The sequence below is a fragment of the Perognathus longimembris genome, chromosome 1, assembly GCF_023159225.1.
Source record: "Perognathus longimembris pacificus isolate PPM17 chromosome 1, ASM2315922v1, whole genome shotgun sequence".
In the NCBI taxonomy this organism is placed as follows: Eukaryota; Metazoa; Chordata; class Mammalia; order Rodentia; family Heteromyidae; genus Perognathus; species Perognathus longimembris.
The window spans coordinates 100,248,555-100,267,837 of record NC_063161.1 but is presented as its reverse complement, the minus strand read 5'-3'; the positions used below and the strand labels follow the sequence as shown (position 1 = coordinate 100,267,837).

General features: G+C 39.0%; 1 protein-coding gene across 1 annotated transcript in view; it reads right to left on the bottom strand.

Annotated features, from left to right (window-relative positions):
- Nucleotides 1-2,464: 2,464 nt before the first annotated feature.
- The window catches only part of Tpi1 (triosephosphate isomerase 1), a 32,371-nt gene continuing 15,552 nt past the window's right edge, over nt 2,465-19,283 (bottom strand). The window contains 3 exon segments of the mRNA XM_048347432.1: nt 2,465-2,775; nt 2,778-2,961; nt 2,963-3,065. Of these exon segments, the coding sequence (XP_048203389.1) occupies nt 2,465-2,775; nt 2,778-2,961; nt 2,963-3,065 (598 nt within the window).

The following is a 19,283-nucleotide window of genomic DNA, read 5'->3' as shown; positions in this document are numbered from 1 at the left end:
TAAATTAATATTTTTCATTAAAATATAACATCACAGCTGGGCATCTGTGACTCACGCCAGTAACCCTAGCTACTCAGGAGGCTGAGATCTGAGGACCAAGGTTCAAAGCCAGCCCAGGCATGAAAGTCGGTGAGACTCTTATCTCCAATTAACCACCAGAAAACTGGAAGTGGTGCTGTAGCTCAAGTAGTAGAGTGCTGGCCTTGAGAAGAAGGGCTCAGGGATGCTGCCCAGGCCCAGGGTTCAAGCTCTATAACTGACCAAAATAAAAACATTGCTGCTATAGAAATACTGCAGAAAATGTCATAAAATTTTATGAAAATGCCATAATGGGACCAATTAAAAGCTTTAAAAACTAGAGTGGAAGAGAGATAAGGGACAGAAAGAGCAATTAAGGGGTTAATCTGACCAAAATACAATGTGTACATGTATGGAAATATCATGGGAAAATCCTTTTGTGCAATTAATATATACTAATAAAAATGAATAGTAAAAATAGTAGGCAGTACATTAGAATTAAAATATTTTTACTTATGCTATAAACAATACAGTTTTACTATTCATTCTGTGATTTTCATTATATTTTTTTTAGTTTTGCCTTAAAATTTTTCTTATTAAACCAGTTGCACAATACACAATTTAATTTAAAAAACCCACAATTTAAAAAAAAATTTTCCAATGGGAGAAATAAAATCCAAACTCTGTTGCTTGATTTATGATGCTTTTTCCAAAGCAATCTTAACCTGCTTTTCTAGACCTAATTTATCGCCCTCACCTCTCAGGGTCTTCATGCTTCACATTCAAACCAAACCATAAAGAGTTCCATGAATATACTGAGTGATTTCACCTACTGAGACCTCTAAGGCACTTCCTAGAATTACTATGTCTCTTTCTTCTCACCTCCTTATAGACCTTGCCCAATTCCACTTGACAATTAATTGTAAAAATTACTACTACATTCCCAAAGAACCTTGTTTATATTATATTTTATTACCCCCCTCTGTTAACTTATCTGATTTCTTTTCTGCCAATCTCTGAGCCCCTGCAGGACAGAATGTATCTTACTTACCTTTGTGTACTCAGCATTCGGAACACAGTCTGACCTAAATTTATATCACCAAAATTTTAAAGTACTCCCTGCATGTACTGACAAAGCAAGTGAGACAAGTTGAGCTGCTCCACAGGTGACCTAAATATGTCTGCATCTTCTCTAAAACCATCCAGTACTGTGTAGATGGATCCCTCAGTGATGTCAGGATAGAAAAAGTTGGTAAGTTGAAGCACATCACTGAACTGTTTTTCTCTGACATGGCATTTTCTAAGTTTGAAAAGTTCTAAAGAAAATTGTTCTTGTGTGTTGTCATTTATTCCAGATATCTTCTCTTGTTTGTGTAACATCTGTCATGCCACAGAACTTTGTAAATTTATATTTGTCATGCCTCACTCCATCCACCAACATAACCTAAACAATAGAGTAAACAAGTGAATAGAGCAAGAGACCTGGATAATATTACAGCAGAACAAAGAGGAGAGTCAGACAGGAAGGAGCTAACATCTAAGAATGAAATCACTGAGTTCAATTGTCATTTAAAGGTCCCATTTGGGTCAAGGTCACTGTATTAATGCAATACTGATTTTACTTCTGGATTTACAGAGCTGTCCACTAGGCATCCATTGTTTTTTTTTAAAGTCACATTATAGGCTTCCAGAGCCATACAAATGTTGCAAAACATGTGAAGCCATTTCTATAAATGGAGTGCTAAATATGTGATGAGCTATAGAAACATGTTGGATTCAGAAGCTCAAAACTGTATTGGAAAATTTATTATCCATCACGTTGTTTATGACACTAACCAGCCTAACAAATTTAATGTCATAACAGGAGATGAAGATAAATCTTGAAGGAGGAATATAATTATCATTTGTAAGGAATATGCCTCAAGGGATGCCTCTTTAAAATGTTTCTTCCTAGTGCCAGGTGTTTATTTCATATAGGATGGTGGATGTTGCTCACAGAGACAACATCGACATGAGCCCTATGGGAGGGCATGGGATCTCTGGCCTCTCAGAGCCCCACGGTGTACCATCACCTTCTATCCTCCCCTGGGGTCTGAGGGACAACCCCCCCCCTCGCCCCCCCACCCCCCACCCTCGCAAGCTAGCTGCACTTGGCCAGGAAGGAGCCACATCGGTGCCATGTTTAGTTTGGTTCTGAACAAGGTTGTAAAGTGACTGGCCTGTTCCTGACCATGGTCAGGGAAGATGCAATTTGGATTAGGCTGAAGAAAGAGGCAGATGACATCGTCAGAAGCATGGGCAAGGGTGAGGACTGTTACTTAGGCTCTTTAAGACCCTGGCTTAGCTCCAGGGCAGAGAAGGATGGTGTTTATTGCTTGGCGTTGATAATATCCACGAAGTACCAGTTGAGGGAAGCACCAGGAAGCTGTCCAGGTCAGACTCGATTCTATAAATGGAGTTTCTTGTGTATTTCTTGGGCATGTTGAAGGGTGGTAATCTTGCGGGTACCAATTGCCCACACAGGCTCATAGGCCAGGGTACCCTTGCTCCAGTCCTTCACGTTATTTGCGATGAGCTTGGTTTGCTGGAGAACGACCTTCTCAGGGATTCCAGCTTCCCTTTCATCTAGCTTCCCCTCAATGCAGGCGATCACCTTCAGTCCTTCTGATGGGGCACGGGCTACTCTCTGGTCCAGTCAGCTCATTTGATTCCCCAGAAACGTGGCTCCACAATTTTCGATCAGGCCAGGGCTGATCACCCAGTGAAGGTGACATTCGTCACTTCACAGCGATTCTGGGCGGGCACGGTTATCTTGGCATCCATCATCTCCTGGGCAAAGTCGATGTGGGTAGTGGGGGGCTCACAAACAAACCACCTCGTTATCAGCAGGCAGCAAGGCTGAGAGGCTGCGCTCAGCGTGGCGACCAACTGCTTCAGGCCCTTTCTTGTTTCCATTCTCCTTCCAGTGGCCCCTCACTAAGAACTTCCTGGCCTGTACCTTGTCTGTGGGGCCCAGTTGAAGATCAGTGTTTGCCAGTATTTTTAAGCTGAGAAGAAAGGATCACACCTACAGAAAGTTCATGGGTTCTGATGGCTCAGGGCTCTCAAATTCTGTGACACAGATATCATTATCTCCTGACCTAGGGTTTCATTGAATATGATATTTAATGAGGCTTCATATTAAGCTTTCTCACAATCAAATCCTGGGTGGACTTTCAGACCCCTCCCCCCTTCCTACCTACTGTGTAGCTTAAGGTGCCTGGTCTAAACCACTGTACTCATATATGAGTTCATTGTACTCACATATAAGTTCAGAAGCAGTCTCTGGAACTTTTCTCCCCAGACAGGCCTGAAACTATTGTCCTCCCATTCTTGAACCCCCAAGTACCTAGGATTGGTGTGGGCCATGCAAGTTCTTAAACCAGTGTTGTTTTAATAACATAAAAAAACACTATATTATGCTTTTGTCTTCCTTGTAGAGACATTTTTAAAAATGGAATGTTTATCTCTATTATAGTTTGCGATTATTTTTTCATTTTGGCTATCCTAGAAGTTTCTTTGCCAATACATTTTTGAGTTGATAATATGGAATATAATAAACTCAATTTAAAACAGGATTACCTCAAAAATGGAATATAATAAACTCATGCTTAAACAGGATTACCTCACTATCAAGGGACCAGGAAATTAGTTTGTTGTTGTTGTTGTTGTCAGTCCTGGCACTTGAACTCAGGGCTTCAGTGCTGTCCCTAAGCTGTTTTGCTCAAGGCTAACTCTCTACCACTGTGAACCACAGCCCCACTTCTAGTTTTTGTTTGATTTTTTTGGGTGGTTAATTGGAGATCTCTCTGATGAACTTTTCTCCCCAGGCTGGCTTTGAACCACAATCTTCAGATCTCAGCCTCCTAAATAGCTAGGATTATAGGTATGAGCCATGAGTGCCCGGCCAGGACATTACTTTGGCCTCCTTTGTTCATTTCTCCCTGTCTTTAAAATTACATATTTGCTATTTCAATTAGAGGATCAGAATTCCATGCCCAAGTTTGTACTACCTCTGTCTGCCTCGACAATTACTTTCTAGAATTTAAATAAGGATAATCAGAAAATACACTTGGTATCATTCCCCTGTTCCAGGTTTATGCTTCTCTCATCACACCATGCCCACATTGCTTCCTCTTATCACAATTCTCTGTAGCTTTTCCTCTACCTGAAATACTCTCCCTGCTCCTCTTCAAATGGTTGACTTCTATTTCTCCTGGTCTCAACTCAAGTGTGACTTCACTTAAATTATAGGTTTCTTTCATTGTTCTGTCTGAAATATATCACCTCATAATTTCACTGTTGCATATAAAAATCTGTAATTATTTGATGTGTATGTCTGTATTTTTTGGCTATATAACCAGTTAGAATTAGACCTTTTCAAATGTGGTGCTACTTCTTGGCTTGGCACAAAATAGGTTCTTAATATATGTTGGTTAAACATCCGAATTTACTTCATTAAGTTTGAGTGATTTAACAGCATAGTAAATGTGATAAACATTTTAATTATATTGCTATTTGTGTACTCTAGATGCAAATGATATTTTATAATACCAAAATGTTCCTTAGGTCACTGGTTTGATGCTATATCATAACAGCAATAGCTCTAAAGTTTTGTATCTTAATGTATAATTATCCTTCAAATATTCATGTTTATGATTTTTTTGTGTGTGCTGGTACTAAGGCTTAAACTCAAGGCTTGGGCACTGTCCATGATTTTTTTTTCCTTAAGGTTAGCACTCTACTACTATTTGACTATTGTTTCATTTTCAGCTTATGTGTTTGTGTTTGGTTAGTTGGAATTAAGAATTTCACAGATTTTCCTGCCTAGATTGGCTTTGAACTGCAATCTTCAAATTTTAGCCCCCTGAGTAACTAGGATTGCAGGAATGAGCTCCTGGAACCAGATTCATGATTATTACAATATTTTATTGAAGTGTCAGAAATGTTATCTTCAGTAACTGAATTGTATCAAAAATTGAACTGTGAAAGAATAACTCAATTTGAGAGCTCTCCGTTGGTAAATAATTATGCACCAATGAGAAAAGATAGATTTCCTCATTATCTATCAGCCAAAATGTTCAATTTTTGTTGGTGCTGAACTTGTGAGAAGAGCAATCTAGACCTGAAACAAATGTATCTCTAACTGCCAATTACATGGGTACCCATCACCTTTGACCTCTACCTTAACTGATTATCAGCTGTGCATGAGAATGCGCCATTCTCATATTTTGTAGCCATAATCAGAGAAATGAGAGACATAAAGTTTAGGTACCAGCTGACATTTTCCAGTCTCCTGAAGGAAGTAGATCACGACCTTTCAGAGCTACCAGCAATCACTTAAAGTCCATTTTCTTCTCAGCCACATGGAACATTGAATCAAGAAGGCTCAGATTTTGAATTGCAAAGTGATGCCCCAAACCTCTAGCTATTATACATAGCGCTGAGACAAGGAGAAGTTAATCAGGCTGTAGATTTGAAAAATGAATTTGGCTCGCATCTTTATGCATGAGATCAGGGAAAGGTTTTGAAAAACCTTTCCTAAAAACAAAAATCTTTTGTGACTGAAATTCTTTCACTAGCTTTTAATGGTAAGGTGTCCAGGAGTCATCACTGGAAATGCATATTATGGAAATGCTCATCACCAAAGCTTCATAACTGGCTAAGATCTGTCACCATGTAATAATAGTGTGTTGGCTCTCATAGACACAGAATCTGCCTCTAGTACTTTAACAACTTTCCTAAGCTATACAACTCCCGATTACTTTTAAAGGAATATACAAAACCAAAAACAAGGTAAGGACTCAATAATTTACTGGAGGATTTGGACTTTCATCACTTACCCTTTCACTTTGGGCTGGATAGGAAAGAACAAGATTGACTATTATATTTTAAGTACCTGCCATGTGCTAGATTCAACTGCATGCATTAATCCATCTCATTCAGCTCTCTCTTTCACACTCTATGATTTTTTAAGTGACAAGGAAATGGAGACATTTCACCATTGGGGAAACGCAAGTGACAAATACATGTGACAGAGTATGGATGCAAATCCATATCAAACAGGCTCCAAGGATCCTACTCTTTCCATTGTAGTTTCTGCTTTTTACTTGAAGTCTATTGAATGTCAATCTTCTCTTGTTGTTAATATGAAAGCTGATATGGGTGGAAATGATGATGGGTGGAAAGGTTGAAGCAATGACTTTAAGAAAATGCTCTTCATAAGAAACTGTAATCCCTCTGTACTTCACTTTGACAATAAAGGGGAAAAAATAAAGAAAATGCTCCTCAGTTTAGAATCCAAGTTCTCAGAAAACTTCCCTTTCAAAGGTTCACAGCAGTTCCTGTTAACATGTCCAGCCAAAGAATCAACCCCTTCAGCCCCACTGAGGCTGCTTCTATCCCTGCAGAGGGTCAGAAGCTGAAGTTGGTTTCTCTGGGAGTTTATACCCTGGAGCCTCAAGCACTCTCAACAGCAATGGGTGCTCTTAGTAAAAACACCCCTGCCATATAAAGTTGACCCTTGTTATTGCTTCCTTTGCTTCTATTTGCAATCCCTTGACAGCAAATAATCCTCTGAGCACTAGTAAGCATGGCATCAGCATAGTCTTTTATAGGCTTTTCAGTCCCAGATAGCATCAACTACTCAATACTTGCATGGGAAAAAGCTATATAACTCTTTAGAGGAAGCCATTGCAATTTTATGCAAATTTCCCCTCTGTTATCATAATTTTGGCTGCCTCTTGATGTGAGGAGGAAGTACTCAGCCTTGGCTTCATTTCCAAAGAGGCATTATTATGTAGAAGAAAGGAATAAGGAACTGGAAATACCAAATTTATGCTATAAAGATGAGATGAAGTAAAACTTCAGATTCCTCATCTTTGGGCATAGGAGAATCTAAGCAATACCTAAGGTGAATCCCAGACATTCCCCCCATCCCACAATCACATGAGGGAGAATTGGAAGCAAATCCTCCTGAGTTCCTTTAACCATCACCCCACTACCACTCCCAAGTAACATGGCATCCACCAAGAGGAGATAAGCCTTCCCCACTGATACCTACCCAAAATGAACGAGAAAGAAAGGGTATCTATGGTTGCTAGCGCTTGAAGACAGCGTTCTAAGTGAAAAATACACCTCCATACCTGAAAGGCTAGATTTTTCTTTCAATCTCTCTGGACCACTTATTTCCATCAAACTATGCAGTCTTGGAAATTATTTTTACATATATATACAGAATAGATAAGTATTTTTGATAATTAGTTTCTCAGAGGCAGGTGTCTTGGGCTGCTTTTGATTTATCATCTATATCTTCTGACAGTGAATTACCAAGCAAAGGTTATTTTATAAATATTTCTCAGTTAATGAAATCAGATGCTAAATGTCTGTAAAATAAAATAGTATCTTACTATACAAGTTCTGTACATATAACATAGTATCGCATATCTAGTTATTGAATATACAACCACACTCAGTCTAAAGATACCTAATAATTAGAAAATGAACCAAATATTCAAATTCCCTGAATGGCTATTTAATGCTCCACTGCAAATTGATATCCAAATCTTGAAATTTATTTAAAAAGTCAAACCACATTAGGACCTCATCACTCAACATAGTTTTCTGACTAATGAGTTATTACATAAATGAAGCAAATTTTCAGTTAATGAGCTACAAATAAGTCTATCTGTAAATACTAATTACCACTAATATCCAAATTAGTTACACTCCAGGTCTGCTCTCTTTGTGTTTCCATTAATTTGTCTCCTTACCCTAATCAGTTACTTCATCTAATGATAATTGTAGAGATGACTTCCTGAATGGCATTATGAGGAACTTGCCAATCTACTATCCTACTAAATAACTTTAACTGATAAAATCATTTAAAAATAAAAACAAGTTACTATTTAAAGTCTTTGTAAGTCGCCTAAAGGCATTCAGCAAAATGAAGAAACATTTATTTTAGAAAATCTAAATGGTCAATTAATCTTGAGAAGGAAGCCAAGAATATGTGACAAGGAAAGGAAAGTCTCTTCAATAAATTATGCTAGGAAAAAGGTATTTGCTTGCAAAAATACACTGAATGAGCCAGGCACCAGTAGCTCACACCTATAATCCTAAGGAGGTTGACATCTGAGGATTGCAGTTCCAAGCCAGCCAAGGCAGGAAAAATTTGTGAGACTCTTATCTCCAATTAACCACCAAAAAAGCTAGAAGTGGAGCTATGGTTCAAGTGGTAGAGGCCCAACCTGGAGCAAAAAAGCTCAATACAGTACCCAGGCCATGAGTGCAAGCAAGCCTCAGGACTGACAAACAAATAAATAGCCATTGCATTCTACAGAAATTACTCCAAATGGATTAAAGACTTAGCCATAAGATCCTAAAGCACACACTACTAGAAAAAAAAAATCAGAAGGAAGCTCTTTATGTAGACCTTCACAATGGTTTTTGGAGAGAATACCACAAACATATGCAATAAAAGCAAAAATGAACCAGTGGGACTGCAGTAAACTGGAAGCTTCTGCACAGTAAAGGAAACAATCAACAAATGAGCAGGCAATTTTGAGAATGGGAGAAAACATTTACAAACCTTATATATGACAAAGAGCTAATATTCAAAATATAGAAGGAACTTACAATACAAATCAATAGCAAAGCACAAATAACTCAATTTCAAAATGGGGAAAGGAGGCACAGAGAGGCACACATCACAATTTTGCCCTTGTTGTGGAATCTGAGATAACTGAACTCATAGTGGAAACTGACATAGTGGTTACCAGCTATCAGGGAACGTAGAAAGAGGAAAGTGCAGATATTCATTCTGAACAAACTCACAGCCAGATAAGATTGGTATCCTATTACTCTGCCTAATAGAAATATATATGTTATATATCAATATGTATTACATTGTATTATACTACACATAATATTATATTGAAGAGCTCAAAATTAGACTGACAGGTATGGAGGGTTGGTAATAGTGGGGTCCAATTATTTTCACCCCTGTTTAACCATAAGGAGAATATTCTACATTGAAAGACACAGAATTCCTTTGTCCAACAGAGTGGCTCAGAGATTTTTCTAGAAGACTCAGTACAAAAGAACATATGATATGTAAGTTTTCTCTTTTTAAACTGAATGTATTTGGTATAAAGTATGGATAAACCCAGACTTAAAGGTATTCTCATTTCTTTTTTGGTTTCTTTTCTTGTAAGGAATTCTGTGTTATTTATCTGGGCATGTGGACAGTTGTTTATCGGGGCATGCACAGGGGGTATGGCACAAGTGGTAGAAGAATTCTTGCTTAGCAAGGTGATGACATGAATTCTTGAGAAAATAAGTACAACTAGGATACCCAAATAAGACAAAAATATTATAAAAAGATTAAACATACTGACTAAAATATGAAAAAGATTACATATCACTAGTAATTGGGATTTATCCTAGGAATGCAAGATAAATTCATCATCTAAAAGTCAACTAATATAATGTATACATTAATAAAATAAATGCTTTACAAAAGAGCATCTCAATAGTTGTTAGCAAATCACTTAACAGAATAACTCTTCATTATTTAAAAAAAAAACACATAAGTAAGGAATAGAAAGGAACTCCCTCAATCTGAAAATACATGCTTGTGAAAACTCAAATCCAATACAATCCTTGGAGGGAAAATCTGGATGTTTTTTCTGAAAGATCAGAAATAAAACAAAATTGCTTATCATATTCTTTCCATTTCTATTCAACATTCTACTGAGAGTTTTATTTAGCATTGCAAATAAGAAATTGAGAACAAAAGGATGGACATCAGATTATAGAGTTAGTCTCTAAAGTAAGATGATAAATACCATAAAGTAAGATTATAAGATAAAACTTTGTGTTTGCAAATATGATCGTGGATAAAGAAAATTTGAAGAAATCCTTTAATAATGAGTAGAATGAATAAATGAGTTGCACAGGATTGCAGAGTATAAGGTCAACACCCTTATGGAAAAAAATCATCTTCATTTCTACATAAGAGCAACCGATAAATCAAAAAATGAAACTAATCTATTTGCAGTAACATCAAAAAGAGTAAAATACTAAGGAATAAATTTCACCAAAGAACTGCAAAACTTGAATTCTGAAAACAACAATTGGGAAATTAAGACACAATTAAATGTGTTCAGGCTGGAAGACTTAATACTAAGATGCCAATACTTCCTAAATTGTTCTACAGATTCAACACAATCACTTTCAAATCCAAACTGGCAATTTGGGGTAGAAAGTGAAAAGTTGAGCCTGAAATTCATAAGAGGTGCAAGAATAGCCAAGAAAAAATAAAGATTCTTTGCTGGGCAGGCACCAGTGGCTCACACCTGAAATCCTAGCTACTCAGGAGGTTGGCATCTGTAGATCCCAGTTCAAAGCCAGTCTGGGAAAGAAAGTCTGTGAAACTCTGATCTCCAACTCTAGAAACCTGGAAGTGGTGCTGTGGCTCAAAGTGGTACAGCACTAACCTTGAACAGAAGAACTCAGGGACAGCACCCAGGCCTCAAGTTCAAGCCCCGCAACCAATTTAAAAACAAACACAAAACTTCCTAGTTTCATCACTTACTACAAAGCTTCAGTTACCAAGAGAATATGATGCAGGCATAAGGATGGGAGAAGAAATCAAATGAATAAAATTTATTGTCAAATAAATTAAAAAATCTATCAACTAAAAATACATGAATATAATGTAGCATATCTATGCATTGGAATACTATTTAGCCATAAACAGGAATAATACTATGTGATAAATAAACCTTTAAAACTACATACTTGGCCAGGCATTGGTGGTGGCCCATGCCTGTAATCCTAGCCATTGGGCAGCAGAAATGTACCCAGTACCTTACATATGAAACTGTAACCCCACTGTACATCACTTTGACAATAAATAAGTAATTATTCAGAAAAAAATAAGTAACTGTGAGGTATATCAATTATGTCTCAATCTCATGCCTGTAATCATAGCTACTCAGGAGGCTGGGATCTGGAAGATGTGGCTGGAAGCCAGCTCAGGGAAAAAAAAAAAAAAAAGTTTGCTAAACTCCATTCCCAGAATAATAAGCAAAAAAGCTGAGCTGGCAGTATGGCTCAAGTGGTAGAACTCCAGTCAAATAAGCAAGCCAAGTAAGCACAAGACCCAGAGTTCATATTTCTTCCACCAAAATTAAAAAGCTGTCACACAGAAATATATATGACAGTGAAAGAGAATTTGAATATGTATAATTTGTGAAAAATATGTTCATTTCTGATTTCAAGTTATTAAAGTGTCCCAGAAACTAGCTCACAATTCCCTAATGTTCTGAGCTTCTCTGGGAAAAAAAAAGTGGTTCCTATGAGTTTAATTTTTAGCCTAAGGTAGTTAGAGGAAGAGCTGAAGTCAGATTGTTGTAGGACTTGTCTTCATTATCTCTGCTCCTGGTAACATGTGGACTGACTCAGGGTTGACAGCTGAGAGTGGCCAAATGAGTGGCCATTCCGTGTTCATGGTAAGAAGCAACCTGAGAGACTGCTTGCTTGGCCAGGTTCTTCAGAAAGAGCACATAGGGAAGTGATGAGAATAAAACACTAAAAGTGCCATTGTAAGCAATGGGGCACAGTACTTTTGGAGATTCTCTGAAAATCACAGAATTATTCAGGAACACAAGGAGGCAGGAGCACCTGCCAAGAGCTTAACCCTGCCCTGGCTAGGATAGCTGCTGGAGGCATGCACTTTCCCACATATTTGGGCAGTATCTACCTGTGATGGAACAAGCTTCTGTTGCAGAAGGTCTCAGGCTGAAAGAGATGCTCAGGGATGAGCAGAAGCTGTCAGCCTTCTGGGATGTGAGCAGGTGGCTGCAAGCCAGTGGAGGTGACCTGGGAGGACAGGCTGTGAAGAACAGCTGCCACTGCCTTGATTCATAGATGAATAAACCTACCTGGGGGCATCTCCACCATTACTCTTGCTCACTGGGGAATTTCCAGCTGGCTCTCTGGCCCAACTTAATCCTGAAGCAAATCCCCCCTTTGTCCCCTCTCTTAAAAAAAAAAATTACCTTTAAGTAGTTGTGCAAAACACAAAAGTGCAATGTATCTTGATCCGTGTCACCCCCTTCAACATTCTCAACTCCCTTCCATCTACCCCTTCTCTTATTTTTCTTAATTTTGTAGTATATACAACAAATTCTTTTTTTGTTTGTTTGTTTGTTTGTTTTGGTCAGTTGTGGGCTTGAACTCAGGGCCTGGGCTTTGTCCCTGTGCCTCTTTGTGCTCAGGGTAGCATTCTCCCACTTGAGCCACAGTACCACTTGAGTGGTGAATTGGAAATAAGAGTCTCACAGGGATTTTTCTGCCAAAGGCTGGCTTTGAACCGAGATCCTTAGATCTCAGCCTCCTGAGTAGCTGGGATTACAGGTGTGAGCCACCAGCATCTGGGTTTACAATGAATTCTTGACTGGATTTTCTTCTCCTCCCCCCTCCCCTTCTTCCTTTACCCCTCTCCCCTTGGCCCCACCCCTCCTCTTGTATGTATCCATTTCCTGGTGCTGATTTTGTTGGGCTTTGATCTAGTCTTTCAAGAGTCTACTATTTGAGCTCCCCATAGAGTCTATTGTCATTCAGCTAATTCATTTGTAACCATTTGCCCAATGTGTTTACTTACAGATTTATAGGCACCTTCTATCTACCACTAATGAGTGAAACCGTGCAGCCTTTGTTTCTCTGCGTCTGGCTTCCTTCGCGTAATATAATTTTTGTTTTCAAGTCTTTCCATTTCCTTATGAGTAGCACAATATCGTTCTTTCTAATAGATGAGTAACATTCCCCCTTTGTTCTTATCCTCCTCTCTGATGGTTAATTTTAGGTGTCAACTTGACCAAAGTACAGAATACCTAGAAAACAAGTAAAGCCTTACTTCTGGGGATGTTTTCACAGGAAATTGGCCTGGGAGACAGTGGATGAGCAGAGAAGATTGCCTTCAATTTGCACAGGCACCCAATCTATCAGGGGCTTGGAAAGAATGAAAGTACAGAAAAGGATTTCCTCTCTCTGTCTTCTGAACCTAAAACCTAGATTTCCCCAGTTCATAATACTGAGAGATGGAAGAAAATATGAGCCAGACCCAAAGAAACATAGATTCCCTCGTTAGTAATGATTAGTTTATGTCTAGGATAGTCCTAGCTCAGGATCACAATAGCTATGTACCTATGATCATATAAGATAAAGCTAAGCAAAATGAACTCCAAGATATAGAAATAAGAGGTTTTTCATTGTTGTCATTATTTTTAACGTACTATTTGAAACTATTTTTGTTCCATATTTCTTTTTTATGGTTTATCCCCTATTGTCATTGTATTTGATTTTGGCTTGGGTGTGTGTGTATGTAATATATATATACACACACACATATATATATACATACATCTACATATATACATACATATATGTGTATCAGAATATGATGGAAATTAACTGTACAACTTGGGATGGGGGTTGAGGAGGAGGGAAGGTGGAAGAAAAATAAGGGAGGAGGTAACAAGTTTGACAAGAAATGCCCTCACTGCCTTACATATGTAACTACAACACCTCTGTACATCACCTTGGCAATAAACATTTTTTAATTTAAAAAATTATAAAAAAGAAATGTGCTCAATACCTTATAAACATAACTGTAACCCTTCCATCCGTCACCTTGACAATAAAATTAAATTTTAAAAGAAAGAAAATATGGGGATGAGAGAAGAAATGAGCCATGTTAAAAATACGAGTTGGTCAGTTTAAAAATTGGGGGACACAGCTGTAGTGTAGAGAGATGCACCTTGTTGCTTTAGCAGCAGTCTTGAACTCTTCTTGACCCCAGAAATGGGCCATGCCTCCCTCACCTATTAGCCATTGAAGAAGACACTTCCTCTTTCTACCTTTCCTCTCTTCCTTCCTTCATTTGATTCTCACTCCACTCAGCGGTCATCTTTTCTAGAAAGGTTTCCCTCACAGAAATCTTCAGGCTGGAGTAGATTCCCATTTTCTATCTGTCCTTTTGTATCCTGCTCGTATCCTTTTTGTAATGCATTCATTTATTGAACCCTGTTCCATAAATGTCTTTTAACATATGATCTTACAGACCAAATACGGTAGTGTATGCCTGGAATACTAACACCGTGGGAGGCTGAGACAAGAAGATCATGAGTTCAAGGAAAGCTTGTTCTATGCAGCAAAACCCTATCTGAAAAGCACAACAACAAAGAAACATAGACTTACACTTGCTTTTCTCTAGAATATGTTAAAGAATTTGATTGATCACTAATATGTGAGCAGAGACATTCATATATCTCACTCTCATTTACACCAAGCTGGGACTTGAACAAGTGTGGTTGCTTGGTCATGGGGAATCAAGCTCTCTAGGGTTAGGATTTTGGTCTTTCTTGAGTTCTGCTGTGTGATTTATCAGCCAAATGACCTTGGACAATGAAATAATGTTTCTGATGGCTCTAGCCAAGTGCCTGGGACATAATAAGAGCCCCAAAAAGCTGGTAGCAGTAGTGATTAATGTGATACTCTCCACAAAAAAATTAATATTAATTTTATCATTATCTTGCCCTAATGTTGTTGTCAGACAATGACTAAGGCATCACTGTGGAGGTTGTACACTGTGTGCAGGAAAAGTAAAGAAGAAAGACCAGCCAGCCCTATGAGCTCATCAGAGGAGACGAAAGCTTTTCATTGGATGGACAAGAAAACCCACATTCAGCAGGGTTAGGAGACCTGCTCCTAGTCACGTAGCTAACCCAACAGAACTGAGACTCAACCCAGAACTTCTGATTCCCATGCAAGTTCTCTTTCCACCACACTGCACAGCCTCTGGGCTTTAGCATTTCCCTGTCCCACAGGCTTTCAGATTTCTAAGATCAAACAGGACTCGGGATGCCAACTGTGCACACTGGGACTGTGTGTTCCTCTCTCTCCAATCACCAGTACTCAGGACTATGGGCCTATGAGGCCATCTACCTGTCAGGGCTCCCCTTTCTTGTTAGTTTGTTTTAGTTTCTTTGCCAGGCCTGGGGCTTGGACTCAGGGCCTAAGCACTGTCCCTGGCATCTTTATGCTCAAGGCTAGCACTCTACCTCTTGAGCCACAGCACCACCACTTCCGGCTTTTTCTGTTTATGTGGTGCTGAGGAATTGAACCCAGGGCTTCGTGTATGCTGGGCAAGCACTCTACTGCTAAGCCACATTCCTGCCCCTGGCTCCCTTTCTTTTGTTTTTTTTTTAGTTACATAATGTAAGGTCGCTGACCCAAATCTGTGGGAAATACCATTTGAGAAGAAGTTTTTTGTTTCGCAGACCTGGTCTCTAGTGTGCCCCCACCCCTCACCTTAACAGTCATATATCAAGGAGATCCTGCCCCTTTGTTTTCTGTGTTCTAGGCTTGTCTCGCTCAACATTATTTGTTCAAGTTCTGACCATTTCCCTGTGAATACCAATATTTTATCATTTCTAATCGCTATGTAGTATTCCATTGTGTACAGGTACCACATTTTTTTGGATCCATTCATCTGTAGAGGGGCATCTGGGTTGTTCCATATTTTGGCTATTGTGAATTGTGCAGTGATAAACATGGATGTGCAGATGTCTTTTTGATATCCTGAGACCTGTTGTTCAGGATAGATGCCTAGGAGTGGTATGGCTGGGTCATAGGGTAGGTCTATGTTGAGATTTTTGAGGAACCTCCGTACTGTTCTCCAAAGTGGTTGCACTAATTTGCACTCCCACCAACAGTGGAGAAGAGTTCCTCTTTCCCCGCATCCCCTCCAGCATTTGTTGTTGCCTGAGTTCAGAGTACAGGCCATTCTAACTGGAGTGAGGTGGTATCTCAGGGTTGTTTTTATTTGGCTCCCCTTTCTTAAACTGGCTCCCAAAGTATCTTTCAACAGAATTGCTTCTACATGTCACCCCCATCTCTATACTCAAAAAAAAAAAAAAAGAAAGAAAACAAACAAAACAAAACAGCAAGCCCAGGGATTTTTATGTTTGGCAAATGGCTTCCATGAAAATGAAATCTAACACTTGAACCTACATCATGGTGTGCCAAAGCTCTGAAGTCTGGTTCTCAGAGAAAACTACAAAAGCAGAGAATACGCACAATACTTAGCAAGTCCTATATTGTCCAAGCTTGATGGGAACTGAGACATCATCCCATCTGGAAGATTTATTTTGTGAAGAAGGAAACCTTGGCCTAGAAATCATTGGGAACAAAGGTCCAACCTTCAGTGGTAGTGGTTATGAGGTATATCCCAGTCCCATTCTGTCACCCTTAACTTGATACTCAAAAACATCTTTCTGGGGCATTATTGAAATTTTACCCCCTTATGATGATTAATCATTTCTTTTTATCTTTTCTTTTCTTTTTTTTTTTTTGCTGGTCCCAGGCTTGAACTTGGGGCCTGGTTGTTATCCCTTAGATTGAGCTTTTTTTGCTCAAGGTTAGCACTCTACAACTTGAGCCACAAATCTATTCCTAGCTTTTTTGGTGCTTAACTGGAGATAACAGTCTCATGGGCTTTCTTGTCTAGGCTGACTCAAACTGTGATCCTCAGATCTCAGTCTCCTGAGTAACTAGGATTACAAGTGTAAGCCACTTGTGGCCAGCTTGTGGTGATTAATCTTAATGGTCAACTTGACTGGGATAAGAGGCAGCTAGAAGATGAGTAAATCACAGTTCTGGGTGTGTCTGTGAACATATTTCCAGAGATGATTTACTAAATATGGGACAACCTACCCCCATGGCAGGTTGTACCATCCCATAGACTCATAGTTTTAGTGCATCCCATGTAGACATAAAGGTGAAGAAGGAAGTGCATTTATCATGGGCATTCTCTCTGCTTCCTGGCTGTGATCTTCTGTGCTCTGCCATACTCTTTCCACTACAATGGACTGAAAGAAACCATGAGGCACAATAAATCCTTCCTTTCTTAAAGTGTTTTCTCATGTATGTTGTCCAGTGATCCCCCTACCCCCCACCAAAAAAAAGCTACTGCTTCAGATATCAAATGTCTTCAAACATTGATACCTGCTTAGATTGTTTTCTGGCCTCACGGGGAGCTGTTGTTAACATGGGCATTGTTAGTGATCAGGACCCCATATGCATGGGATGGTCTATTGGAGACCCAGTCCTTTAAATGCTACAGGATTTGGAATCAGAAATCCTGACTTGAGTCCCAAATCTGCTGGGCTAGCTACGTGATTAGGACCTCCCAGGGACTCCTGAACTAGAGTTTGCCCCAAGCAGACAGACAACGGACATACCTAATGTCCTTTGTTCTACAGTTTCTCATCTTCTATACCTGCATTTTTATTCCTCAGTAGGACATGGCACCTCAGGACAGTATAACAATACCGTGCCAGAAGGCTAAAGGAAGTATGTCTATAGCAGATAGCCATTCAGAAGTAGTGGAAAGCTGTGGATAGAACTCAAGTGCGAAATTACCTGATGAGCATGCTCAATTCCATTGAAGGCAAGAAACAGGATTTCTTTATTCTAAATATCCATTATACTTCCTTTGCATCCAGGACGTGAATGACACTAAATAAACTCTTGACGAATGACAAGGTGAGTGAATGAAGCTGAGGATAAAGCCAGTGCTTGAGCTAACAAGTAAATGGTTGAACTATTTTATACCTGAGAATGACTGCTGACAAACACAGAGAGAATCACAAAACCTTGATAAATATGCACAGATTTACATGAATTCCATTGTGGAGAAAGAAGGTCATCTGCTCTTATAATAACTCTTGATGTAAATTTTCCTTTTCTATCCTTTATTCTCTAGAATTATGCAAAATAAAGAAACTTCAATATTTTGTTCACTGAACATTTACAATAATTTCTTGATGCTATTCCTTGCACTCCTCTAGACTGTGGAATTTTTGCTCCTGATGAGCTATGTTTTACTTACCCTCTCTCTAGTGTCCTGCATACAATCACCACTTGCACTTGTTGTCATGAAATTCATTAACACACAGTAGGAAAGAGGCATGATAGCAAATGGTGATGAGGAAGGTCCTGGAGGCAAACAACCCTGCAGTCCTAGATTTCTAATCTTGCGTTTATTAAAGTGGCTTTTGCACCTGCCTTGTAGATTGTAATGGAACTTCCCAGTAAGCGTGATTGCACGTAATCATAGAGAAAATGCTTTGCATCTTGTTAACTAATGATCAATCCACTTTGAGTTATGGTTATTATTACATTGTTGTGTGATTGTATTTTATATGATATAACCGCATATTCTGTGGTTTAATATCAATCATATATGACATGTGAGTATATATGGCAGTATTCTGTATATCAGTATTGTATGTAGCCAGACATGCCTTGATTTTTTTCTTAAGTAGTATCTATGGATGTGCGTGTTAACCAAAGTCATTTCTTCTGCAGAGGTCCCCAGACTCAGACCATCCTTTCTCTCTGACAAGCATTCTGAAACAAATATTTAGCTACACATGTGGCTGGACAGTCCTGGCCTTCTGGAAACATGCTTTGGCTCATTCTAATTCAGGAAAGGCTGAGTTTAAATTCCTGAGGTGAATCTTTGACTTGGAAAAGGAAAGTCACTTCTAATCTCATTTGTTGATCAGACTCTCATCCATCCTTTCCAGAGTTCTAAGCTCCCACACTGTTCCACAAGCTGAGTTTATGAATTGTTAGAATAGTGGTGATGTAAGGCGATCACTGCTCAAGGCTAGAGCCAAGAGCTGACTGTGACAGCTTATTTTCCTCCCTGCACTGAAGAGGTCAAAGCCACAGGAGAGTCAGGAAAGGCTGAATTTTCTATAAGCCTTGGGCCAGAAGCTTTATTATAGGGAAGGAGGGTAGAGCTGTAGACATGACTTCCAGTTAAACAAAGGATGGTACAGTGAAACACATAATTCAGCTTAACTGTTTGGCAAACATTGTTGGTTAATTTCTCTTTTCCTTTTTCTTCTTTAGGATATAGGATCCCTAGTTTTTTTTTAAGCATAGAAATAAGCTTAAGGAATATAGAACCCTTCCTCCAGCCTGAGAGAATGAAGCTAATTGGCTTATTTCAAGCACGGAAATCCCAACTCCCTTTTGCCAAAATTGATCTGGGACCAAGCAAGCAATCCAGTTCTGATGCATAAGATGAGGCATACAGTCTACTGGTGAGTTCGCCTTGGGAGATTTTTGTTTCCTGTTACAAAGAG